The 27,704-nt window shown below is 40.9% G+C and overlaps 1 protein-coding gene across 5 annotated transcripts in view; it reads right to left on the reverse strand.

Moving 5' to 3' along the window:
* The window catches only part of INPP1 (inositol polyphosphate-1-phosphatase), a 36,009-nt gene that overhangs the window by 3,465 nt on the left and 4,840 nt on the right, over positions 1-27,704 (reverse strand). The window contains exons 1-4 of one of the 5 annotated variants that reach the window (XM_027555363.1): positions 23,047-23,545; positions 6,670-6,933; positions 4,417-4,477; positions 1,338-1,538 (exon numbers count right to left, since the gene is read on the reverse strand). In XM_027555363.1, the coding sequence (XP_027411164.1) occupies positions 1,338-1,538; positions 4,417-4,477; positions 6,670-6,873 (466 nt within the window). In that variant the 5' untranslated portion in view covers positions 6,874-6,933; positions 23,047-23,545. Of the gene's footprint in view, positions 1-1,337; positions 1,555-4,416; positions 4,478-6,669; positions 6,934-12,724; positions 13,092-23,046; positions 23,546-27,704 lie in introns of those variants that run through there. The other 4 variants (XM_027555369.1, XM_027555375.1, XM_027555385.1 and 1 more) reach the window with 4 other exon arrangements.

The following is a 27,704-nucleotide window of genomic DNA, read 5'->3' on the forward strand; positions in this document are numbered from 1 at the left end:
CAGTAAAGCGTCTGCCTACAATGCGGGAGACCCGGGTTCAATCCCTGGGTCGGGAAGATCCCCTGGAGAAGGAAATGGCAACCCATTCCAGTACTCTTGCCTGGAAAATCCCATGGACTAAGGAGCCTGGTAGGCTACCGTCCATGGGGTCGCAAAGAACCTGGGAAAAAGAAGCTAAGGAGTGAGGTTTCTGCTTAAAAGATGTACCTGCCAGCAGCTGACTGCCAGCATCTAGTGAATTAATACCCAGTTAAGGATGTGCCAGGCACAAGATCCAGAGAGCTAGCTAACAGAATCAATTCAGGACAAAAACAAAACAAGGTTTCAGTTCCTCAAAAACCATAACTGAGGCCGATTTACCTTTAGGCGATAAAAGATCCTGGAAAACATTCATAGTCTACATAACAATCCACTGACTGAATGCTCTACTGCTGTGATTAAAGGCATGTCTATCACGTAGGGGAGAAGGTGTAGGGGAGAAGGTGAGGGGAGTCTGCCTACTCAGCTTAATGATTGGTCCCAGTTGTGTTGGGTACACTATGCCAGGAAGCTGGGGGAAAAGTGGGACTTAGACCGAGGGCATTATATTAACGGCATCATTGAGATAGGCCTATAGTTTTAAAACAATGAACTATAGATTATGGTTCTACCATAATCATGACCAAAAAAATAATGGCGAGGTATACACAGGACTCACCAACCGACTGCTAGGAGTCACATTCAGTTGTGTTTTGCCTGACCTGTACAGCGGTTCTGCTTGTTTACTTACTTAAGTGAGTTAGGAGCCAGGAGTTAAATTGTGAGAGCTCATTTAAAAACCTGGATTTGCGTTTTTATTATTTTTAAATCTGAAGATCTGCACTGTACTTCCAGATGGTAATAATCTGCCGGAGCTGAATGTTCTCAAGATGCATGTGTGTTCAATTAGTTATAGCTGCCATCATTTCATTCTTCTCTCATATTTAGCAGTCTGGCCCCTGAGGTCTTTCAAAAATGAGTTAATTCAGTTTTGTATATGTGCCTTTATATGTGTGTGTGTGTGTATACACACATGTGTGTTATAAATATGTGTATATGTATATAATACACACCTCAACTCTTCATTTATTTATTTAGGCCCCAGTGTGTAGCTTGTGGGGTCTCAGTTCCCCAACCAGGGATTGAACCCAGGTTACAGCAGTGAGAGTCATTTATCATTTTAAAACTTCAAAAATTTAAAAACTTCTAGGAGAGTTAAACCATATCCTCAATTTTCATTTTTCCAACACTACCCCCTCACAAAAAAAGGATTACTAAGGAGAGCAAAGAGACAAAAGCAAACACTCTCCCCTGCTTACCTATAGGATCCACCCAGATTCCCAAGATGTCCTGTGGAATGTTGATCTCTACTGAATCCAGAGCTGGGTCACTGAAGAAAACGTCCTGGTGCACAACCTTGGCTAAGGCCTCAGATGCCAGTTTGTTACCATTAAGGACTTTGCTGAGAAGAGCTACTGTTTCTTCCTCTGTTGGACCCAGTCTCATGATAATCTTTTCCCCTAGAGTCAAGACAAACTGAAGACCATCACATCTCAAGTTTCAGAGGAGAAAGAACAGGGGATTGGGAGAAGCACCTCAGATTAGGTGAGGATAACACATCCAGCCCATTCCACTGTTCATTTTTCCTTTTTCCTTAACACCAAAACATTTTGTATTGGGGTCCAGCCAATTAACAATGCTGTGATAGTTCCAGGTGAACAGTGAGGGGACTCAGCCATACATACACATGTATCCATCCTCCCTGAAACTCTCTTCCCATCCAGGCTGGCACAGAATATTGAGCAGAGTTCCCTGTGCTATACAATAGGTTTCTGTTGGTTATCCATTTTAAATATAGCCCAACTCCACTATTCTAAACTGGAGAATCCCATGGACAGAGGACCCTGGTGGGCTACAGTCCATGGGGTCACAAAGAATTAGACACAACTGAGCGACCAACACACACATACACACACACACACAAAGATATCCAGTCTAGTGTCTCCTAATCTGGCTAACCGCCAGAATCTCCCCAGTGGGCTTCATAAAGTCAAAGCTGATTCAGTAGTCACTCAACCACCTCACAGTGAGAAATGAAATCCAGGCACCAAAGGGCCTTCTCTCCAAAAAAAGTTCCCACATGGGCACATGCACAGTTTTTGTATCCAGTTTAAGGCAGCTCATGTTAAGAATCCTGAACCCTGAGTCTTTGATAAACAATATTCTGTGTCTTTTACCTTGTGGCTTTTAATATCCTGGAGGTCACCCTGTTCACGTTTGAATATGTTGATTGAAAAGAAAAGAGTTTTTAATAAGTACACAGAAAGGCTTCTACCTCCCTCTATGATGCTGCTTTTAACTAAAAACTGTCTATGCTCCGTAAATATAAGATGACATACATTCGTCTTTAAATGTGGTAAAGCTGTAGGACTCTAAATCACATATGTAGAATAGCTCTCCTCTGTGAAACCACTGGGAATCAGGATGTAAGCAAAGCTGCTTCTGCAATTGGAACCCCACGTTACCAAGTCCATGTGTTCGCCATCACTTTAAAGATACTTCTTAGACCCCTGCTTCATCTGGTTTCCAACCCCCCAAGCACAAATGAGAAGAGAGGCTCTCCTAGGACTTTTACCAACAAAAAGCGACAGCAATGCAGAATATAAATTTCTAAAAATTAAGAAAACATGGCACTTTGGGGCTCCTGAGGTATCTCGACAAACACTCCTAGCTATCCTAGCCATCCCAAGAACCAGCAGCGGCGCCATCACTGGAGCGCCTGTTAGACATTCAGAACTTTAGTCCCCATCCCAGACCTGCTGAGGTCTGACAGGATCCCCCGGTGACTCCTGTGACTGTTCGAGTTTGGGAAGCACACTGTGAATCTATGACAGTGACGATTCTGAAACAGCAAGAATCAGTCAATTAAGTTTAATTCAAATTACATGAGATTGTTAAAGTTGGGGAATAATGTTAATCACCACCACTTGTTGAGCAGCTACTCTAGGCTCGGGAAAAGTCATGGGTTCACTCAAAGGAGCAAATCGTATCACCTTACTCCACGGCTTAAAGTTTGCCGCTGAATTCTCATCATACTTAAGGAAACTCCTTCCTTTGAACTTCCATGATCTTATCTCACCTCATCCACCAGCTCCTCCTCTACCATAGGTCTCTGCCCTCTAATAAACTAAAACCATCCTTTCCTTCAGTTCTCAGGAAAATGTATGTGGAATGCATTTTTGCCTCTATCATTCTAGATAAATATTACAATAACTGTTTATGCTGTAGCCAAATATAGGTTTTTCAGTGTAGGATTTCTTATGGGGGTAAGTCACAGGTGATTTTTTTTAACCTTAAGTTTAACTGACATTTCTCTTTCTTCTTACTGAGTGTCACAGAACTATCTTAATACGCATCCCATGAAATGACAAATTTTTTCCAGAGTTAATCCAGAAATTAGTTTCCTTTGTAAATATGCCTCTAGATGTTTAACTATTTGTCACATGATCTGTTTAAAGTTCACTATTTTAATGTTCTACCATAAAACAAACAAAACCCAGGCAAACTAAAAACCGCTTGCTTCTCTAAAAAAGGGTCAGAGATGTTGTATTTTTCTCTCTACCACAAGGGAACACGGGGGTCCATCAAAGGAGAATTTGGCTCACAGGAAACCAATTAGAGTTAAAACTTGGTGCTAAAAGGAACCTTTTAGGTTGTCCCGCTCCCTTTACAGAGGTTCTGAGACCAGAGAAGCAGAGATCATTCAGGGACAGGGGCTTCTGCACATGCTCAGCCTAGGTCTGTGGACTACCCAAAGTGTCAGTCACTCAGTCCTACCCGACTCTGTGTGACCCCATGGACTGTGGCCCACCAGGCTTCTCTGTTCATGGGATTCTCCAGACAAGAATACTGGAGTGGGTTGCCGTTCCCTTCTGCAGGGGATCTTCCTGATCCAGGGATGGAACCTGGGTCTCCTGAATTGCAGGTGCATTCTTTACTGCTGACCCACCGGGGAAGCCCATGGGCTCTCCAGGAGGTCCACAAATGGGTCTACTTGGACGTGAGATCGTCTGCACATCTGTGTAGATCTGCATCCTTTGCGGGGCATCTATAACTTCCATCAGATTCTCAAAGGGCCGTGCAACTTTCCCAAAGGTTAAATCATTGTTCAATGCTACAGAGTTACAGCTAGAATACATGTGAACTTGCTAAATAATTCTAAGATGCCACATCTCTGTCTTACGTGGCAGGTTATCCTGAAGTGCTGAATGAAGTTTAACATTCAAATGTGTTATCTACATGAAAGGCCTCCAAACATTCATTTCATGATGTAAGTTGAAAATAAAAATACCATATGATAATTAAGTTATAAAATTATATTAAGATTCTTGTACTTACCCAAATCATTAGTAAATTCATTGGATTCTTCTCCAAAAATTTTTTTCCCCAAGCCTGGAAACTGAATGATTCAGAATATGACAAGAATGCAAAACAGCAACAAAAAAAACCCCACATTCATGCTCAATTCTGAACAGATTTCCACTTTATATTTCAAACTAAATAGCACAATAGGTCAGAAATTTGAGAGTTTACAATTCCAGAAATCAATCCAAGTATAATAAGTGAAGTCAGATTGGTTCCGCACTTTTCTAATATCAGTAGTTTTCTATACTTCCCTGCTCCTTTGCCCCTTTAGAAAGTCCAAATCATGGTAGAAGTCTGGTTTCTTTATGTTCTGTTGAGTCTGCAGAAGTACTTCTAGAACTTCATCCTTCTAGTTAAGGGCCATGAGCTAGAATGCTTACAAAGGAGATGTTTTAACTGCTGCTCCTACAAAGTACCCAAGTAACTTGCACAAGTTAATGTTACTGACAAGTACCTAAGATGATTACTTGAACCCGGATAGAAAGGAACAGAGGATAACATTTAATTTTGTTTTCTGCACATGTTAAGGTATCCTTAACCATCAGGCTAGGAAGGCCATGTAGCAAAAAAGGGGAAATATTTTACTTGCCAACAACTTATGCATCAATATTTTGATGGAATGAAGAAACAAACAAAAAGAAACAAGCTAAATAGGAAGCTTCTCTCATCTTTGTATGACCAGGAAGCTTTTGGACACATTTTGCTTCTGATTTTCTCTGTAGTAAAGATAATTTCTCTCAAAATATGTGCTGAATTATGGTAAGAGTACAATTCTCAGGCAATGAAAGCAAGGAAATGCTTCAAATGTTTGAGCTCAGTTATTCACAGATGGCCAATGGATGTAACAGTGCCCACAACTACTTGTTATTTTTAACTCTTTTGAAGAACAATGAAAGTCACCACATAATGGCACTGAACCTCTCGATGAAGTCATCAAAGGCTGAAGCTCCAGCCCCCCAGTTTGCCTAGAGACCCTTTCTGAGGCTGTAGTACGTAAGTAAGAGTCATGACACTTTATACAAACCAAAAGTGAGTGTCATTTATGTGTTCATAAATCCTGGCAGATACTTCGTGAATGAACAACTGCCTGAACTTGTTATAATGCTCTGAGGCAAATATTAGCCCACAAAACTTACACTTCTAATCCAGTTGCTCAACCACCCCTTCTACCCAGCTCTCTTGATCAGTAACAAAAATAAATTTCCTTCCACTGGATCCAGATTGTATAGGGCATGAAAAAGAACAGTTTGTAGAAATTTCAAGGGGTCATTTATTCTCTCTTCCTACCTGTGGTCAAGGACTCACTTAAATTATTCTAAACAATCCCTAACATTTTGAGAATTTCATAGAAACAATTCCAATATTTTGTAGGGCTTTCTGACATAAAATTCTATCCTCCCAAATCTAAAAGAAAAGTAATTCGATTATTACATAATAGGTAATATAGTATCACAAACAGCATAGACTCTGGAGTTGGTCAGCCCATGTTCAAAAACCAGCTCTTCCATTCATTTGCTGTGCAACCCTAGGCAAGTTATTTAACCTCTGTGTCTCCCTTTTCTCTTCCATTACATTGAAATAGTTCTTACCTCATAAAATTGTTATTTGTTAAACTAATATATTTAAAGCCCTTAGATAAGTACTTGGCTCATAGTAAGCATTTACAAGTGCTTGCTAATGTTATTGTTTGCTATAACTGCTTATGAATATAGTTTATTTACCCTAGTCAGCTTAAAATACCTAGAATTACAATCATTGTTAGTTACAAACAACGTTTTCCTACTAAAATAAAGAGAGACTCTAAGTCTCCAGAACCCTATGAGGCTATCACTGAGGCAACCATTAGGTAAATGACTATGTCAAAAGGTGGGACTTAATATTATCAAGTTAAAAAAAAAGTTATAAAACAGTATGTTCTCATTTCTTTAGAGTTAAGTTAAACCTGCCATGCACACATAGAAGGAAAACATTCTAATATTTAGCAAAACAGTTGTGGTTTTCTCTAGTGATAGAATTAGGAGGATTATTTTTCAACATTTAAGTTTTTCCTGTAACACACATTTTAGTAATACTGCAGTCAAAATAAGGGGGGAAAACCTATTTGTTTATTAGAATCCATGGTGCTGGGGGGCAGGTTGTGGGGAGGAGGAGGCGGCGAGCTATTTTACAGGGGGGAAACCACAGGGGCAAATAATTTGCAATTACCTTGGCTGTGACATTCCTTACCTTGTTCTCCATATTCTCTTTGATAACTTCCTGTACCAGTACATCAGCCAGGGTCTTGAAATCAACTGCAAACTTCTTGTTCTTTTCTCCCTCTTTCTTTTCTTCTATCAGCAGCTGGAAGAGGGTTTCCTGCTGCCTGCACGCCCGGGCAATGTTGGCAGCTTTCTCAGAGACTCGGAGCAGCTCTTGGAGGATATCTGACATTTCTGAACCTGGCTGGTTGCAGCAGCTGGTGGAACAGGCACCCACCCGCTGAGCTGTCAGCTGGGAAAGTACAAGAATGTGAAACAGAAAGCAGTTCAGAGAGTGTGAGTCAACCTGTGAGCATGGCTGAGTGGCTAGTAGAGATCACAGTCACAACCTCAGGTGGAAGCTTCATCTAAAACTTGAAACTTATCTTTCAAGATCAACATACTTATAGTCTCAAATCCATTAGGCAAAAAACTGACTTTTTGGTGAAAGAGAGAGTCTACACTATATTTACCAAACTCTAGACCAATAGGCAGGTGGATACACAAGCACAATGTTAGAAGGAAAAGCCAAGTTCATGAAATGACCTTCAAATGAGCACATGAGCTTGGCAACACTATTAAAGTAGTGCTCTTTCCTTCACCCTTTGGGAGAAGGAAGAAGTGAAAGTGGGTTTATCCTATCAGTCTGGGAGCAACTTCCTAAAGTACCAAGCACCACCCCGGCAGACATCTCAGTGTCCTGCAAGACTCTTGAGACCACACACGAGCTAGCAGCCCAGGTGATGTACCAACCGGCTTCCCCCCCCCCCCCCCCCGCCGACCCCCTGCTTTTTTTTCTATTTAAAATGTCCCACTAGCTGTGCCGCTTACAGCAAATTTAAATAATAAAATGAAGTAAAACATGCAACTTGTTGGGATTTGAAAAGTCCTGGCTTCTAAGAGGCATGCTACAATGCCTTGACATACCTCTTGGGTAAATAGCAGAGAAACATTTCTCTGTTTCAACAGTAGCTGCATTTTACTGAACGCTTTAATAATTCTTATCTCATTATTATGAGAATTACTGTGAGGATTATCAGCCTTATCTATAGTCAAGGAAACTGCAGCTTGGAGAAGTTAAGCAACTCGTTTAGGTTACATAAGACTAAACGGCAGGGCTCAGACTCCGTCGTACACACAAGCTCACGCTCTTTATTATTGTAACAAATACTTTACTTCTTGAAAAAAAAAAAAAATCCCTTAATGGACTGTGGGAGGCTGACAGTACAACAGTTAAGATGTCAATGCAGTGGAGTTAACTGTCAACTGTCATCGCTGTGTTGTCTTAAGCAAGTCTGCTTTAAAAATCACATGCTATTTTCTTAAGATAATGGGCCAACCATCATCAGAAAATATGTCCAACCTCAACAGTAATAAATGGCAAGTGAATAAAACAATGAGACATCCTACTTCACGATTAGATGGGCAAAACTGTTAACATTCATTCTTCCAGGTGTGGAAACAGATGCTGATATTCTGCTAATGGGCACGTAAAAATGTGGGTTTGTAGAGGAAAATCTGAGAAAAATGGATCAAAATCCCTAGAGATGCTATTACCTTCAGCCACTAATTCCAGTTGGCCTTATTTTGAATTAAGGAAGGTATATTTTTTTAAGAAAGTTATATTTAACATTTTAAATATTTCTGCACAAGAAGGATTAGTATTATTGACTGTAGCAAAAAGTTAAAAACATCTTAAATACTGGTGGAATGTAGATTAAACTATTATATAGTTATTAAACAATATTTTTGAAGAAATTTAATAGGAATATGTTAAAATGCTATAATGTTAAGTATATATAGTATCACAGTATGTTCCTAATTTGTGTTTAATACACACATACACTCTGTTTATACATATGGAGAGAGAGTTTGAAAGACTAGATGATGTTCTAATGGTAGTTAAATGTTTAATGGTGGTTATCACTGCGTACTAGAATTGTGGAGGATTTTTCTCATTATGCTTTTCTGTAATTACCAAATATTCTACAGTAAATAATACTGTTTTTATAATACTAAAGGATATGTTAAAATGCTTTAGGACAATTAAGCACAAAGGACTGCAAGTCGTGAAGATATCTGTCCAAACAAAGAGGTGCTATGGCCACAGCACAAATCCAGATGACACAGACGATAGAGTTAGAAATTAGAAACACCTGCCTACCTTAGCTTCCCCGCCCAAGGAATAAATACATTTAAAAAAATCACTTTGGTCAACAAACTTCAACATTAAGAAAAATAATTATATTAATATAGCTGAGGCATCTTAGAAATAACTTATGGCATCTATATGCTATTAATTATAAGTTTTATATAATATATACATGCATGGATACATATATATCAGTAGAATACATTAAGTTCCAAGTATATAAATTCAATAATTTTTATTTCTTAGGATGCATTATATAATTATTATAAGGGAAAAGAATTAATGAACTAATAGTATCTAAGTAACTTTTTATCTTAAAAACAGCATGAAGATTTTAAGGAGTCCAATTAGAAAACTTTCTAGATTAACAGTCAGTGTGTGTGTGTGCGTGTGCACGTGCTCAGTCACGTCTGACTCTCTGTGACCCCACGGACTGTAGCCCACCACGCTCCTCTGTCCATGGAACTTCCCAGGCAAGAATACTGGAGTGGGTTGCCATTTCCTCCACTATGAGATCTTCCTCACCCAGGATAGAACCCACATCTCTTATGTCTCCTGCATTGGCAGGCAGATTCTTTACCCCTAGATTAATAATACCAGTAGGGAATTCCCTGGCGGTCCAGTGATTAGGACTCCAGGCTCTCACTGCTGAGGGCCCAGGTTCAATCCATGGTCAGGGAACAAAAAGTCCACAAGCCACACAGTACAGCCAAAAGAAATAAAAGCTTCCATCTAATGGATATTATTAAAAAAATACCAGTATTGTCTATTTTACTCCACTTTGTTAAAACCGATTACCTTTTTTAAAAGGAACACCGTACCACCACACCGTTGAATAACCAAAAATCTCCCCCATGATGTCCTGAGAACTCATTCAGGTGAGTTACACAGGGTACAAGCTCCAGGCACCACCACCACCCTTCTCTTCACACAGAAAACTCACCAACCTAGTCCTGATAAGTTTCTATACAGCAGCCGAGAGATCTGGTATGTCTCCCCTTTGAACCTGAGAACCTGATCTTTATTTCCTCAATAATGAGTATTCTCACGTCACCTGAGCAGAGCAACTTGACCAACAGGGGAAAAAATTCAGCTCTAAACTTCAGTTCCATAATTAACAGGGGCACAGATGTTCAGAATTCATCGTAACACAGTAAACCAGGTTTTTCAGTTCCAAGGTTATCCCAGCGCTCAACCTTAACCACCCTTTCTTCTGAACCTGGAAACACTAGGGTATCTTGTCAAGCTCCAGGCTGAACACCCAGTTTCAGCTCAGGACGAGGCTTTCTGTAAGCCACCCCCAGAATTTCTTTAGCTCCAGGGTCCAAGCCCCCTTAAAAAAAAAATCTCTCCCAGCCATCATCATCTACATGCAAGACTTCCTAATTAATTTGCACAGCTAGCCGGCTGTTTTCTGGCTGACTGGACTGTTTTGTCCGAATGAATGAGGCCCCGTCCTCTGTGCTTCTCTCCGTTAACTGCTTCCAGATCTCGCACAGAGTCGGACATGCCTGAAGTGACTTAGCAGCAGCAGCAGCAGCAGCAGCAGCAGATAAGTAAGCTATTGCATTTACCATAATTTAATAGCCTTGAATATGGAAGAAATTCCTTGGGATTAGTGGTTAATGGGTGTTCTGAGAACCACGTTAGAAGTACCTAAGGTGTCTATTACAAGACAGATTTCTGGGTTCCATCTCAAGTTAGCGAGTCAGAACCTCTGGAGACAGGTCCCAGGAATTTGTATGTTTGTCAGCTTCCTAGATGACGCTCAGCACTGAGATGTAATGGCCACTGTTCTTAAGGCTGTTCATCCTTCAATACTGTGCTGGTAATCTCCGTGGGGCTCAGGCATCTCTGTGGGACCATGCGCTCTCAGTTATCCATGCACAGACACAGATCCAGGCTAAAATAATAACAGCCAGTATGCAGTAGGTGCTTTACGGCAGGTATCCTTCTAAGCACTCTACATATTGTTAACTCTAATTCTCATACAACCCTAAGAAGAAAATACTATTATCTATATTTTAACTGATAAAGAAACTGAGGCACAAGAGGGTTAAGTAATTTGCCCAAAACCACACAGGTGGGAAGTGGCTAGGACAAGATTCAAGCCCAAGCAAACTGGTAGCAAACTTTATTGGCTAAGCCAATGCTCTAGCCAATAAAATCTTCATAAATTGTTAGTTGTTAACTAAGGGAAGAAATGAGCAATCATGGGATCAATAATCACTAAACTATTATTATAAGGTACTACTGCTGCTGCTAAGTCGCTTCAGTCATGTCCAACTCTATTCGACCCCATAGACGGCAGCCCACCAGGCTCCCCCATCCCTGGGATTCTCCAGGCAAGAAGAACACTGGAGTGGGTTGCCATTTCCTTCTCCAATGCAGCAAAGTGAAAAGTGAAAGTGAAGTCGCTCAGTCGTGTCCGACTCTTCGTGACCCCACGGACTGCAGCCCACCAGGCTCCTCCGTCCATGGGATTCTCCAGGCAAGAGTACTGGAGTGGGGTGCCACTGCCTTCTCCGAATTAGCTGTGTGGCATTAGGTAATTTACCTACCCTCTTTCTTCATCTGCCATATGAAGACAATACTTATCTGTGGAACATGCTCCCAGAGTCATAAGAAACCATACATGCTTAAAGATCAAGCACAGAGCCTTACATACAGTAGAGGGGATCTTCCCAGCCTAGGGACCAAAGACGTGTCTCTAAGTCTCCTGCATTGGCAGGTGGGCTCTTTACCACTAGCACCACCTGGGAAGCCCGTAACAAATGACAGCAACTACTATTAAATACAGTTTCACAGAACTCACAACCACAGTCCTTACTTGAAAAATAAGAGGTTGGCAGCTTTGTTACGGGTCACCGAAATCTTTTCTGAAAATTTACTACTCTATTAAATCCAAAAGGCTGGAATCTACTTGCAATTATTCGAATGACCCAGAAAAAAGTTCCTTTATGAAGGCCAGATCTGATTGCTTCGGTTTCTGGGTGTCTGGGTAGAAACTCTGGCTCCTGGATGTTGAAGACTACTCTGGCTTCACGGTAGACTACCTACAGATGGCTCCAGAGGGTCATTATTCTGTCAAGGGGTCATTTTGTCAGGAAATCTATAGAGATTCTAAGGCCAATGGTGTCTGTTCTTGTGGGAGGGGCCTGGTTGTACCGGAAGCTGGCCGTGCCCTTGTGTTGTTTGTGAGGATGGAAGTAGGACAAAACAGACGGGGGCATCAACAAAACAGAAATGCTCGCTAATGAGTAGGCAAGTAGGTCAGAGCATTTCTGGTGACAGTCATTCCTTCCTGCAGATAATCCACTCCTTTTATAGAGCCCACATTCTTGCCCATCAGACAATTCCACCCCATTCCCACCATTCATGACTTGAATTCACTCTTTCACTCATCCCTGGAGGACTGGCAATTTGCAATGACTGTGTGGTGGCCGTGACTGACTGCTATTGCTGTTGGGGAAAACAGCTCAACTTCCATGAGATTCCTGGGTGTTTCACTAGAAGTGTTTTTGGTGACCTCTCACAGGGCGCAGCTGTCCAGGACTCACCCTGGGCGGGCACATGCTGAGGCTGGCCAAAACCCTCTTTAGCTCACATTGCTCTTGTAGGGGGAACAGAGACCTTGTTCCTCATCCCCTTCCAGTTTAGGGCTGCTTCAGGGAGTAGTTTAGAGAATGGAAGCTGCTCAAGCAGAAAGGATGGTGTACAGAAGTGAGCCCACACAGACGGGCTCAACTGGATCAACCGATGATGGCGAATGTGCAATTTGCTAACAGCAGCCTCCCCTGACATCCCTAGGAGACGCTCATCTGCCCACCCGGTCACATAGGCCAGAAGGAAGACCGTGCCACAAGCACTAATAGGGATTTATAAACTGTACCTTTCAGCTCATTGGAAGTTGAGTTGTCCTTCCAGTGTATAAGCTTTGTTCAGCTTTCAGAGACTTGGTCATTACATGTTTCTCGAAACCCACTGAGTGGGACAGCACGGGACAGCCTGTGCTTCTTTTGTGTCGCTCTACTTTGATCTCTGCGATCCTACTGTCAGCACTTCACAGGCTCTGACTAAGCCCGGCACTTCAGGGGCTGCTCTCCCACTCTCGGTCCGTTCACTCCCACGCTCTGGGCAGATCATTCATTTGCACATGCTGTTCCCTCCTGCCTGTATGCCTGATGTCTATTCGCCTTCTCAGAATCTATTCAAGGACAAGAAACTTGAACAGATGCTTCATCAAAGGGGCTATTCAGCTGGCCAATAAATATATGAAAAGATAATAATTATTAATATAATAAAAGATAATGTTAATAATTAATTATCAGGAAAATGCAACTTAAAAATCACTACAGGGTACCACTGCATGTCTGACCAAATAGCTAAAAGTAAAGATTGAAAATGTCAAGGTTTGCTGAGGATGTGAAGCAATGAGCCTCTTCCACTGTGAATGAAATTGGTACAACCATGTTGGAAAACTAGAATTTGTTGACTATAAGCATAACCTATGACCCAGCAGTTTCTCTTGTGGTCTTGTCCTCAACAGAAATTCCTGCTCATGTATATTAAAAGACATATACAATATTTATGAGCAGCATAATTTAAAAATCACTGCAGATGGTGACTGCAGCCATGAAATTAAAAGATGCTTGCTCCTTGGAAGAAAAGTTATGACCAACCTAGACAGCATATTAAAAAGCAGAGATATTACTTTGCCAACAAAGGTCCGTCTAGTCAAGTCTATGGTTTTTCCAGTAGTCATGTATGGATGTGACAGTTGGACTATAAAGAAATATGAGTGCTGAAGAATTGATGCTTTTTGTTGGAGGAGACTCTTGAGAGAGTCCCTTGGACTGCAAGGAGATCCAACCAGTCCATCCTAAAGAAAATCAGTCCTGAATATTCATTGGAAGGACTGATGCTGAAGCTGAAACTCCAATAACTTTGGCCACCTGATGCGAAGAACTGACTTGTTAGAAAATACCCTGATGCTGGGAAAGATTGAAGGTGGGAGGAGAAGGGGATGACAGAGGATGAGATGGTTGGATGGCATCACTGACTCAATGGACACAATTTTGAGTAAACCCTGGGAGTTGGTGATGGACTAGGAAGCCTGGCGTGCTGCAATCCATGGGGCTGCAAAGAGTCAGACACAACTGAGCAACTGAACTGAACTGAACAGTAGAAATAACTCAAGTGACTATGAACAATAAAATGAAATAAACTGAGGCAGACTTACAGAAGAAAATACTATACAACAGTGAGAATTACTGAATTACTGCTTTGGGCAATAACATGGATTCATCTCACAAAGGCATACTGCTGAGTGAAAGAAGTCAGACACCAAAAAAATAAATACACTGAGCAATTTAATTTAGTTGATGTTCAAGAGAAGGTAAAACTAACTTATGGTGTTAGAAGTTGCAATGGGGGTTACCCTTGGAAAAGGAGAAGGAATTACTTACTGATGGGGGTAAATGACGGGGCCTTTAGGCATTCGGAATGTTCTGGATTTGAGTGATGGTTATGTGGGCGGATTGGCTTTGTGTAAGTGCATCAAGCTACACACTCGGGCCTTGCATACTTTTCTAATTGAATAAAAGTTTTTAAAAGGGTGTGTGTGTAGCGAGGAGAGTCCGTGTGACAGTTGGCTCCTCCAGGAGCAACACCTGACCCTCCATCTTTTGTACCAGGGCCATGGGAGAATGCAGGCATGCCAAATCTCTTTCCCAGCCCTCCAACACACTGTACACTGGTTTGCTTCTCTGTGCTCTGTCTGGCAGGAGATTTAAATGTGTGTGGTTTCTTATGACTCTGAGCACATACCTCAGAGGTGTTCAATAAGTGTTGGCTGAAGAATTTCCTCTTAGCTTTGTAAACACAAAATTCACCTTTGTCATATTGTTTATTACACCTGGTTTTATACCCAAGTGCCATTTCACAGGTGCCATTAGGCACATGGGCCCATATTTATTTATATCAAAGCCTATGTATAATCAGGGCTTCCTTGGTAGCTTAGTCAGTAAAGAATCCCCCCGCAACACAGGAGACCAGGGTTTGATCCCTGGGTCAGGAAGATCCACTGGAGAAGGAAATGGCAACCCACTCCAGTATTCTTACCTGGAGAATTCCACAGACAGAGAAGGTCCATGGGGTTGCAAGGGTCTGACACAACTTAGGGACTAAACCACCACCACCACTACATACATCCTACATTCATTTACAAAAACAAAGCAAAGCTGTATCTGGATGATTAGCAAATGAACTACATTTCTGAGCACCAAAGAAGATTCTGATATCATGCTCTGTCATCTGGCAGTGACCTATCTTGATTAATTTCATTGATTAAATGGCCCAAAATGGTAAGTTTAATTTGGCTTCGTTAGAGAAGACATTAACTAGGGGATATGTAAATTCATCTATTTAACCTTCACATTTCTCTCTCCCTTCTTCCCATCCTTCAAACAATGTTGACATACAAGCCTGTCTCTAGGCTGATCAGTCTACCTCACCCTAGCCCTACTGAGGCTGCTCTTGGACCACATTAGCCCACATTTTTGCTCACTGATGGGGCTCAAAGCAATAGAGCACAAAGACAGCCTCTATCCTCAAATGTTATTCTGGTAGCTTTTAAGTGAGAGCTTGTGCTAAAGTAGTGTTTTCCAAATGCGTAAGATCAAGAATTAATTGAAACATTCATTAAAAATATAGAGTTTTAGACTTCCCCTGGAGATATTGATCCAGGAGATCTGGGTTGAGGACAGGGAATGTCACTCAGCTATTTTTATTCGACAATTTAAGGAAACACCAGGTTCAACCATCAGCGATGTCTCTCACTGGGTATTCAGGAGCAGAACAGGGAAACGCTATTAGCTACTGCAACTGCCTTGGTTGGCTAAGGGTCAACTATATTGACTTTTTTTTGTAACAAAAATTAAGTGCTGGAAAAAAAGTTGATCTACATAAGTATTTCACATTAGTATAATATTGCCATTGAAATATAGACTTCAATATCTTCTCAGAATGCATTTGAAAAGTATGAAAAAATATTCCATTTAGAAATACTTTTAAATTTGATAGTGACTCCTTTTTATCCTCTCCTCCAGAGTTAGAAACATTTTCACTAACTATAAGCTCTTTTCTATCCGCTGCCTTCCAACTACACACTTAAACTTCTGTATGCTAAAAGATGTTTTTAGCATACCACTGAGGTGTCAGAAATGAAACCTGAAATCATATAGAATATTAAAAAAAAAAAAAAGTAGATTCAGTGTAGCTATCTTAATTGTGGGAAAAAATAAAATATTTTAAAATTTAATGCCTAATTCAAGACAAAAAGAAAAGACACAAGAAGTATGGCTTGTAGAAAGAATCTTTTCCAGCAGAATATCAGTCTGGTAGCTGTTAATCCTATTATTAATCTTGTTGTTTTTCAGTAGCTAAGTCGTGTCTGACTCTTTGCAACCTCATGCACTAGCACACCAGAGTCCTCTGTCCTCAATTATCTCCCAGAGTTTGCTCAAATTCATTTCCATTGAGTTAGTGATGCTATCTAACTGTCTCATCTGCTATCAATCCCTTCTCCTTTTGCTTTCAATCATTGCCAGTATCAGGGTCTTTTCCAGTGAGTTGGCTCTTCGCATCAGGTGGCCAAAGTATTGGAACTTCAGCTTCAGCATCAGTCCTTCTAATGAATATTCAGAATACTCTCGAGATTCTTCTCTAGCACCACAGTTCGAAAGCATCAACTCTTTGGCACCCAGCCTTGTTTATGGTACAACTCTCACATCCATACATGACTACTGGAAAGACCATAGCTTTGACTGTATGGACCTTTGTCGGCAAACTGATGTCTTTGCTCTCTAGGTTTGTCATAGCTTTCCTTTCAGGGAATAAGGTCTTTTAATTTCATAGCTGTAGTCAACATCCACAGTGATTTAGGAGCACAGGAAAATAAAATCTGTCACTATTCCCACTTTTCCCCCTTTTACTTGCCATGAAGTGATGGGACTATATGCCATGATCTTAGTTTTTTGAATGTTGAGCTTTAAAGTCAGCTTTTTCACTCTGCTCTTTCACCTTCATCAAGAGGCTCTTTAGTTCTCCACTTTCTGCCATTAGAGTGGTATCATCTGCATATCTAAGGTTGCTTTCTCCATGAGTATCATTAATCTTATTAATCCTCAAATCCATTTTTAATGTTTCCTTTTGAATGTAACATTTTTAGTCATTTTATCTTTTCTTCTGAACTTTGAAACACTTACTTCTGGCACCAACTCACTTAACACTTGCTTTTTATGGTCTATAGGAGCCATGTTTAGGCCACAGGAGAGCTGGTTCTTAGGCTCTGCCTGGACTTTAACCAACCAGGTGTAAAACCTTAGCCACATGGGTAAGCTCTCAGGGACTTGTTTTCCTCATTTTTGCAAACATAAAAAAGGAAAAGAAAGAAAGGACAGGGAGATTGGAGGAGATGATTTCTATGGTCTGTTCCAGTTCCAAATTTTCTGACTTTTTAATTATCCATTTTCCAGATAAAAGAGGTTGGGGAATATTATTCAGCCTTAAAAAGGAATGACATTTTCTGGCATATGCCTCAATATGCATGAACCTTGGAAACATTATCCTAATTATAAGAAGCCAGGCTTAAAAAAACAAGTATTGTATGATTCCACTTATATGAGGAACCCAGAATAGTTAAATTCATAGAGACAGAAAGTAGAATGGTGATTACCAGGGCTGGGAGAAGCTGGCAATGGGGAGTTATTGTTTAAGGGATCCAGAGTTTCAATTTGGGATGATAGGAAAGTTCTGGAGATGGATAGTGATGATGGTTGTATAACAGTGGAAATGTACTTAATGCAAGAGCAATGCATACTTGAAATTGGTTAAAATGGTAATTTTATGTTATATGTATTTAACTATGATTTTTAAAGAGTAAAACACAAAATTACAAGTTCAAAAAAACGTACATTTCAAAAGCTTTTGATGTTTATCATCAACCTAATAAGGAATGGCATAATAAATATTGTTGGTTGAATGAAAAAAAAAAACAAGGTTGGGAAGAAGTCATGAAAATTAAGTTGAAAAAGAGCACTAGGCTCTTTACCTTGTATTTGATTTTACACTGCAATCACACTGGTTTTATTGTTTTGGCCGTGTTGTGTGGCATACAGAACCTTAATTCCCCAACCAGAGATTGAACTCATACCCCCTGCATTGGGAGCAAGGAGTCTTAACCACTGGACTGCCAGGGAAGTACCCACACTGGTTTTTATACTTAAATTGTGTTTCCGGGTTACAGTGGTTTGGGTTAGTGAACCTTGTGAAGAAGGCCTAAGCCCCTGACCCCAATTCTAATTGTTCTCTCTCTAAGAGGTTTTAAGTTCCTCGAGAACAGGACACACAATTTTTTATCCCCTCATGATACACAGTGGGAATTCTGTAATTTAACTGACTGATATCATTCCATTTGAGATAAATATGTTTAAAAGGATTTTACTGCACTAAGATTAATCTGTAAGGGTTTATTCATTATGTAAATTTTAGGATTATAATTGTGAGGAAACATGATTCAAAGGAGTTCTTAACACAACATTTTAGAAGATGGTTATTATTATTTATTTCTGCAGTGATAAATTACATGACCTAAAATATATTCTCTGAATATTATAGCAAGAAAGCAAAGATCACAGATCACATTATATGTCATTTTGGCAGACTGGATTTCTGGCAGCCTATATCTTATCATTCTACTTCCATTTTGTAGAGGTGAATGTTTACTTTTAACAGATATTTAAGGAACACAAAGAAATAGTACCTTTTACTTGAAAAGGTCAAAATACTAAAAAGATATAAAAGGTTCATTAAAGCCATTCCAATACATTAATATACTAAATGCGCTTGCATTCTTGTTAATCCTGAAACCACAGGTAATTGTCTAAGCTGGTTAATATTTATCTTCTTGATCTCATTTTTCCATTTTTATTTCCCTCATTTTTTGCTATTCATGGAAGCTTACAGTCAGCCATATTTTAAAAACAGATCTTTCATGATTCCCAAATCAAACTGAGATTATATGGGGTTATATGTCATTGTGGCAAACTCCAAGGAGTTAGCTAGAGGGGTTTTCTAGAACTTGGGAGATGAGATCCTATTTTTCAAACTGCTGCTAAGTCACTTCAGTCGTGTCCGACTCTATGTGACCCCATGGACTGCAGCCTACCAGGCTCCTCCATCCATGGGATTTTCCAGGCAAGAGTACTGGAGTGGGGTGCCATCGCCTTCTCTGATTTTTTTTTTTAAGTTTAAGTACATTAGGATTACCTTAGCCATTTTCCTTTAGTCATTTGAATTTAATCCTTTTCTATTTATTACAGCTCTCATTAGTATCAAGGGAAACCTACCATCATCACTCTGTAAAGAAAAAGACAAATGTAAGTATCTATTGATAAAGTTAGCAAATACTTACATTAATTTAAACTTGGATAATTAAGTTAAAAGATGTTAAATACTGAGTTGATTAAAATGAAAACAAGAAAGCAAGGAACCCTTTTCCACCTTTCAAAAAGAAAAAAAAAAAAAAAGACAGAGTGCCAAAGGAATAGAGACAGAAAGAAACAAATACTTCCCATGTGGTAATTCATCTGAATGAATTCTTTTATAGATAATTAATATTTTACTTTGTCAATTCGTTTTCATATATAATTAACCAATTTTATGCCCAAGTTTTGTTTTGTTTTTTTCTTTTTTTAGATGGTGTTGGGTCATTTTAATAAAAGTTATAAATAAGATACTAAAATTTGCATGCTGGTCCTCCCTGAAGTAACAAATAAGGCTGTTATATGAAAGAAAAATGATCAGGTACAATGTTTTGCTGTAGATTACTTTCACAGTTAGTTAGTTCACTCGCTCAGTCGTGTCCGACTCTTTGTGACCCCATGAATCGCAGCACACCAGGCCTCCCTGTCCATCACCAACTCCCAGAGTTCACTCAAACCCATGTCCATCGAGGCGGTGATGCCATCCAGCCATCTCATCCTCTGTCGTCCCCTTCTCCTCCTGCCCCCAATCCCTCCCAGCATCAGGGTCTTTTCCAGTGAGTCAACTCTTCACATGAGGTGGCCAAAGTACTGGAGTTTCAGCTTCAGCATAAGTCCTTCCAATGAACACCCAGAACTGATCTCCTTTAGGATGGACTGGTTGGATCTCCTTGCAGTCCAAGGGACTCTCAAGAGTCTTCTCCAACACCACAGGTCAAAAGCATCAATTCTTCGGCGCTCAGCCTTCTTCACAGTCCAACTCTCACATCCATACATGACCACTGGAAAAACCATAGCCTTGACTAGACGGACCTTTGTTGGCAAAGTAATGTCTCTGCTTTTCAATATGCTGTCTAGGTTGGTCATAACTTTCCTTCCAAGGAGTAAGCGTCTTTTAATTTCATGGCTGCAGTCACCATCTGTAGTGATTTTGGAGCCCAGAAAAATAAAGTCTGACACTGTTTCCACTGTTTCCCCATCTATTTCCCATGAAGTGGTGGGACCGGATGCCATGATCTTACTTTTCTGAATGTTGAGCTTTAAGCCAACTTTCTCACTCTCCACTTTCACTTTCATCAAGAGGCTTTTTAGTTCCTCTTCACTTTCTGCCATAAGGGTGGTGTCATCTGCATATCTGAGGTTATTGATATTTCTCCTGGCAATCTTGATTCCAGCTTGTGCTTCTTCCAGCCCAGTGTTTCTCATGATGTACTCTGCATAGAAGTTAAATAAGCAGGGTGACAACGTACAGCCTTGACGTACTCCTTTTCCTATCTGGAACCAGTCTATTGTTCCATGTCCAGTTCTAACTGTTGCTTCCTGACCTGCATACAAATTTCTCAAGAGGTAGATCAGGTGGTCTGATATTCCCATCTCTTTCAGAATTTTCCACAGTTTATTGTGGTCCACACAGTCAAAGGCTTTGGCATAGTCAACAAAGCAGAACCTGCACTAAATATCCATTAATAAAATGCTCTTATAACATTAAAGAACTTAAATTAAGATTGCCTACCACAAAAAAGAGACTGAATATGTAAAAATCTTTGCTAAATTCAATCACGCTGGAAGGCTTGACTAAGAATGATATAAAAGTTTCAGATTTCCTCAATGTGTGACATTATCACATTAGCAAAACCACAGTTTCCATTTATGAACATGTTATCTTCAGGAATGGTAAAAGATTATATCAGCAACAGTTATTGCCTATCTGTGATTTCCAATCTTGCCTTTTGTGTTTGTTCTGGTTTGCCCTTTGAAATTTTTATCATTTTGACCTATTTTAAGTATCTTCTTTCCCTTAGAAATTCTGATTCAGAAAATCCCAGGTAGCAAACTGGAAGTCTTTTAGAACCAATGCTGTCCTCCCCTCCTCTCATGTGCTCTTTAGTCCCTGGGTAATTTTAAAAATTAGACAAGTTTGGGGACTGCTACTCACCAATCATGAGAGATGAGAAACAAAGTACCCTCAGCTCTTCCTTCATCTCTAAACTCCAAATCAAACAAAAACATCAATCTAGAGAGTTGTATTTGCTTCATTAATTTAAGCAATTATTAATGCTTAAGCAATTAATGCTTAAGATTCAAAATATTTTAACAAGGACATTTATTGAGGACACATATCTAGAAAAATTTCATAAATATAGCATCCTCACTCTTAATAAATGAAGACACATGGTTTTATTATCACCATTATCTCAGGCAATTTGTCTACAAAATGAAATGGATTAAGACATATTCTAATTGGTATCAGAGACAGAAATAAAAGCAGAAATAAATGTATAATGAATACTGTAAAGCTTTTGTTTGCCTCTGCTGCTGCTGCTAAGTCGTTTCAGTCGTGTCCGACTCTGTGCGACCCCACAGACGCCCTAATAGGCCTTATATTTCAAATTAGACATGATTTTTTTTTCAGAACTACCACTAGTATAGCTGTAATTTAAATCTATAATAAGACATTTCACATTAAGTAGTATGAGTCCAAGCTGCAATTTCCAACCAAGTGGTAATTTAGTCCAAAAGCTTGAAAAGAAATGGTAGCTTATTCTATGAAAAAATAAATTGTAACTTTATGCATTTTACGTAATCTTCTTCATGACTATGAGTAAGAACTAACTTCAAGAGTAGTTTAAAAATCCACAAGAGCTTAAAAGTAGATTCTAAGAATACAAATATCTGCCTCGAAAAAACGAACTATTCTATTACCTTTCTCCCCTTAATATTCCCTATTTTAAAAAGTAAAAAATTAGGTCACTTAGCTAAGTCATCAGTCAATAGTGGTTCGGTAGATTATTTTCATTATTAGACTATTATCAGGCTGAGTACGGCTGATCCTTATCAATTTCTTTGATTTTTAAAGCTAGGAGTCACAGGAAAAAAGTAACAAAAAAGGTTTTATTCAACATGTGGGATGCACTCAAGAGGTCTATCCACACAGCCTTAACCCACTGTTCTGTGAAAGTGAACGCATTCACACAGCGGGCAAACTTCTGCTTATTCAACACTTTAAAAGTAGCTTTAAAACGGAAAAATCCCCCAAATACTCTAATCGTTTCTATGTATTCTTCATGAGTGTAATAAATAATCTAGGGAATTTTTTTTCACGCTCTTTGTATCTTAACAATATACTTAATTCGGCCAAACCCATGTGAACTATTTTCCCCTCTACTCTGGTCACACCAAATAACTATGCACATCTCACAAAACAGCCTTTCAAAATGCAGGGGATTAAAAGCAAGAAGGCAAAGGCTTCTAAATATAGTCCCTTCATGTTTATTTTACATTCATCTTAGGTCACTAGCGTCAGCCAACATTGGTGGACACTTGGAAGCATCTCTCAAAGCAAAACGAGGGGGCGCTTGACAGCTACGCCATCTACCTGTTGAACCTGGACCACGGCGCTCGGCTACAGTCAGATGAGCTTCTACGACTTAAAAATGCTAATGATCGAGTTAAAAAAAAAAAAAGTTGTTTGCCAGTCTTTCTTCCTTCCGTCTATTTCTTTCGGGCAGTTTCTGCGTAGCTGAGGGAGCCAGAGGACTCGAGAGCTCCTCCGCCCGGCTGGTAGCGGCAGCGAGGGGGCCGGGCTGGGTGGCGGGCTCGCTGCAGTGGACAGAGGTCATCACAGGCCGGGCGGAGAGGCAAGGCGCCCTCCCGACCCAGGTTTACTCACCTACCGTGCGGAGAGGCGATGAGTGCGTGCTGTTCGCCCAGCGGGGAGACCCAGATCCGAGCAGGAAGGGAGGTTGTGGCGCCGGGGCGAGGGGCGCGTAAAGAGGAAAACGTATTACCTAAGCCGGGATGCGGAGCCCAGAAGGAGGCTGCAGCCTTTCCCTCCAGAAACGGAAGAGGCGGGGGAGGAGGAGGCGGAAAATGCGGAGGAGGAGGTGGCCCGGAGTGCGAGGCTAGCGAGGGGCGCCGGGCGTACGGCCGCCGGCGCAGCTCCAGGGCGAGGGGCGGGGAGCGCGGCGGTGGTCGTCCGAAAGCGAGGCGCAGCCGGGCAGCTCGCGGCCTCGCTCGGCCCGGGATCGCAGACCGCAGCATCCGCCAAGCCGCCGCCCCCTCGCGTCCCCCGGGACCGCGGCGTGGAAAGCCGCGGTGACGCCTCGAGGCTCCCGGGGCGAAGCGGGCATCCCACGCCTGTCTGCCCGAGTCTGCAACGTCACAAGTGGAGCGTGATGATTCAGAGCGAAGTGCCAGGAAGAGAAGGGCTCCAGGGTCACCTAATGCACTGTTGTTTTGTTCTTGCAATCGCCCACAAATTCGGTTTTAGTATCTTCCTCTTCCATTCTTCCGTACCCCCCCCCACCTTTTTTTTTGAGGATTATGGGTTTGACGAACGGGTTGGCAGCTGTGAAGATGGACTTCCTGAGGGTGACAGTGGGGTCCCATTGTTCTACTAGAAATGTCAAGCGTGCGGGTTGTTCGGCAAACCCGCGCAGCCTCTCCTGGGCGCTTGACTTACACGGTGTGGGCTTAAGGCCACCTTGACCGGAAGCACACCGTGGGTAGGAAACTCTTCTCTCTTAAACGCTTTGAACTGTGGGATTCAGCATACCTTAAGGATGGTTTTGAATGCTGGGTGGAGATAGGAATGAGTGGTGACAGGGAGAAGGGTAGACATTTTTAAAGGGCTACAGAGTTTTGAATAGAAGGGGGCTGGCCGGCGGCCCAGCAGGCTGGATGTGGTTAGTGAGCACCCTGGGCCTTCTAAAGCCCTTCACACATCCTATCACTTCATGGCACACCTAAGAAATGATCACGTCTGCAGGACCCCAAATGACAAACAGGCTCATGTAGGAGGAACTGGGCCCTTCCACCTTGGAGGGCAGAGGAGACCACTGTCTATATACTCATTCCCTGGCATGAAATTACAGTGCTCTGTTTTAGTGTTCTAGCTACCAGATTTTCTGATCCCCATTTCCCCAAACCTCCTGAGTTATCAAGACCTGGTCCTCACAGCAGTGGGAAACCACCAAGATGGGTCTGGTGTAATGCTCAACTTGTCATAGTCCAGGAAATGATGCTTGAAAGGTTAGTCTCCCAGACAGATTTGCTCCCAGCCTGCTTCTGTGATGTCTGACTGAGACAACTTCTCCTCCTTCCCACCCCAACTCCATTACCCGGCTTTCATTCACTAGCAAGTCCAGCTGATTCATTCTTTCTTGTCTCTCCAGATTCATTTTTTAGATCCATCCCCTTAGGGCTCGTTAGGTCCATTTCCTTTGTTATTGTTTATTTATCATTATCCCATTTCTATCTTTGATGGACAAAGGTCAAGAAATAGTTTGAACATGATCTTTGGAAGTAAAGAAGCAAATACCAGAATAGAGAGAGCAAAGAATTTGCCCCGAGGGAGGAGGAACTGGGGGAGTGAAGGGTGGAGCAGGATGTTTTTGTGACAAAGCTGTGTTCATCTGCAACTGAATCTATTCCACTTTCCACTTTGCTACCACAGAGCTCACCCTACATTGCACGTCTCAGTGGGTTGCTTGCTTAAAAGCCTTCACTGGCTCCCGCTACCCCGGTCGTCCTATGGAGAGCAAGCTTCTAGGCAAAGCTTCTCTCCCCCTCCAATCTGTCAACCCTGCCCCCTCACACTTGACACCCCGTTTTACCACACCACATCTAGTTTCCTAAATGCATAAATTTGTTTCATTCCTTTGTGCCTTTATACATGTTATTTATTTTGCCTGGAGTATTCTCTGCTGCTATGATAATAGCTAATGGCTAAGTGCTTTTGTCTTTTATAGCTATTCATTCCTATATCAATCCTATGGTTAGGATTACTGTTAATCTCAATTTAATAAACAACAAAACTGTGACTTAGAGAGGTTAACCAATTTATTCAACTATGTAGCATGCATGTGTGGTAAGTCGCTTCAGTCATGTCCAACTCTTTGGGACACTATGGACTGTCTGTGCATGGGATTCTCCAGGCAAGAATACAGAGTGGATTCCATGCCCTCTTCCGGGGGATCTTCTCAACCCAGGGACTGAACCCAAGTCTCTTATGTCTCCTGCCTTGGCAAGCAGGTTCTTTACCACTAGCCCTACCTGGGAAGCCCAGAGTGGTGAGACCACGTTTGAACTCAGCAGTATGACTCGGGGACTCACATTATTTTACCTGTTCATACTTTTTAAAAATTCTCAGACACTAAATTTGAGCAGGATTTAAAGTTTTTAAAAAATCTTAAAAGTGAAAAAAAAAATCTTAAAAGTGCAAAGAGAAAATATAAGTGAATTGCTTTTCATCTCAAAGTAAGTGTGGAACAAAGGATAAAATTACAAAGGAAAGTGACAGATCTGACTATGGAATTTTCAACTTCTTTCATCAAAGAAACCCATACGGTAAAAGTAAAAATTACTCCAAAATATACAATATAGGGACTTCCCTGGTGGTCCAGTGGTTGAGACTTCCCTTTCCAGTGTAGGGACTGTGGGTTCCATCCCTGGTTGAGGAGCTAAGATTCCACATACCTTGTGGCCAAAAAACCAAACCGTAAAACAGAAGCAGCAAGCAGCACTTCCCGTAGTCCAGAATTAATACTCCACGCTTCCACTGCAGCAGGCTTAGGTTCAATCCCTGATCAAACACTTCACATGCCATGTGATGTGGCCCCCCAAAAAAACCCAGGAGCAATGTTGCAACAAATTCAATAAAAACTTTAAAAATGGTCTACATTAAAAAAATCTTTTAAAAATGTGCATTATATATGAAATATGAACGTAACGTCCTCATTTAATAAGATCTTAAAAATAAAATATCTTGTTTTTAAAAATGGGCAAAATATAAATTAGTTAAATCATGAAAGTCAAATGCAAATGGCCAAAGTATTTTTAAGAGAAGTGAAAATGTAGAAATGAAGAAAATGCACCTTCAAGGGAGTGAGGGAATAGAGCTAACAATTCGGGCCACCGACCCTTGAGACAGGATGTATGGCAAATGAGCAAGCTCATCTGCTGAGAAAAGCATAACTTACCTCAGTGTTTCTGGAGGGCAGTTTGGCAGAATGCAATCAAAGCCTCAAAAATGTTCACACCCTTGGACTCAAAAATTACATTTCTGGGAATTCATAATGCAGGGATTGACTAATATTTTCTATAAAAATCCAGACAGTAAATACTTTAGGCTTTGCTGGCCACATACGTCTCTCCTGCTTTTCTTCTTTGTCTGTGTGGTTTTTTTTTTTTTAACTCTGCAAAAATATGAGCGCCATTACCTTGAATGTTGTAGAAAAACTGGTTGTGGCCTGAAATTGGCCTGAGATCAGTAATGCGTGCAAAGAGTTGACTGCAAGAAAGTTGATCATGGTGAATTCGGTAATAGTCAAAAAGAAAGCAACTAAATGTCTGAGGATAGAAATTCATTTCAACCAAGTGTGAAACAAGTTTTTTTTAAAGTTTTTAAATGTTTAAAAAATTTTCAGAATGATATTTGTTGCATGATATAGTATTCATGGTTTGTTAAATGGAAAAATACAGTTTACCAAAGAATATCTGCTGCTGCTGCTGCTGCTAAGTAGCTTCAGTCGTGTCCGACTCTGTGCGACCCCATAGATGGCAGCCCACCAGGCTCCCCCGTCCCTGGGCTTCTCCAGGCAAGAACACTATGTTATACCAAATTCAACATAATTATGTGTATGGTGGTGGTGGTGTAGTTGATAAATCATGTCCAACTCTTGCAACCCCATAGACTGTAGCCCACTAGGTTCCTCTGTCCATGGGATTTTCCAGGCAAGAATATGGGAGTGGGTTGTCATTTCCTTCTCCAGAGGATCTTCCTGACCCGCAGATGGAACCTGGGTCTCCTGCACCGCAGGCAGATTCTTTTCTGACTGAGCTACCAGGGAAGCCCAATTATGTGTATATATGCATAGAAAAAGAACTGGAAAAATACAAGCTGTCGATATTATAAGATGTTGATAGTGACCTTGGGATAGGGGTGAGATTGTAGCTATCTGGGGCTTTTTGTTGTATGTATATGCTTCCAATAGTGAATATGTAATTGTTTTTGAAATAAGTAAAAATAGAAACTTTGCTTGAGCAACAACAAGGCCTTTAGTTGACGGTTTGAGAAAAGTTCCCCCAAATTCACTTTCCCTCTCTCTGTGTACTCCCTGAATACACAATGATCTTTTGAGTACCATTATTTATTTCACTGGAGAATGGTCAGTACCTTTATTTAGCTATGCATTCCGCTGTTATTGGACATCTGGGTTCCCAGTATGCCCTGTTGTAAGTATGCTGGTTATTTCCTACTTGCTGCTTGCCAGATCCTGTTTCCTTCCTTCTTTGCCGTACTCTGTCCTCAAAAGGCAGAACTTTCAG

This window comes from Bos indicus x Bos taurus, chromosome 2, assembly GCF_003369695.1.
Source record: "Bos indicus x Bos taurus breed Angus x Brahman F1 hybrid chromosome 2, Bos_hybrid_MaternalHap_v2.0, whole genome shotgun sequence".
NCBI lineage: Eukaryota > Metazoa > Chordata > Mammalia > Artiodactyla > Bovidae > Bos > Bos indicus x Bos taurus.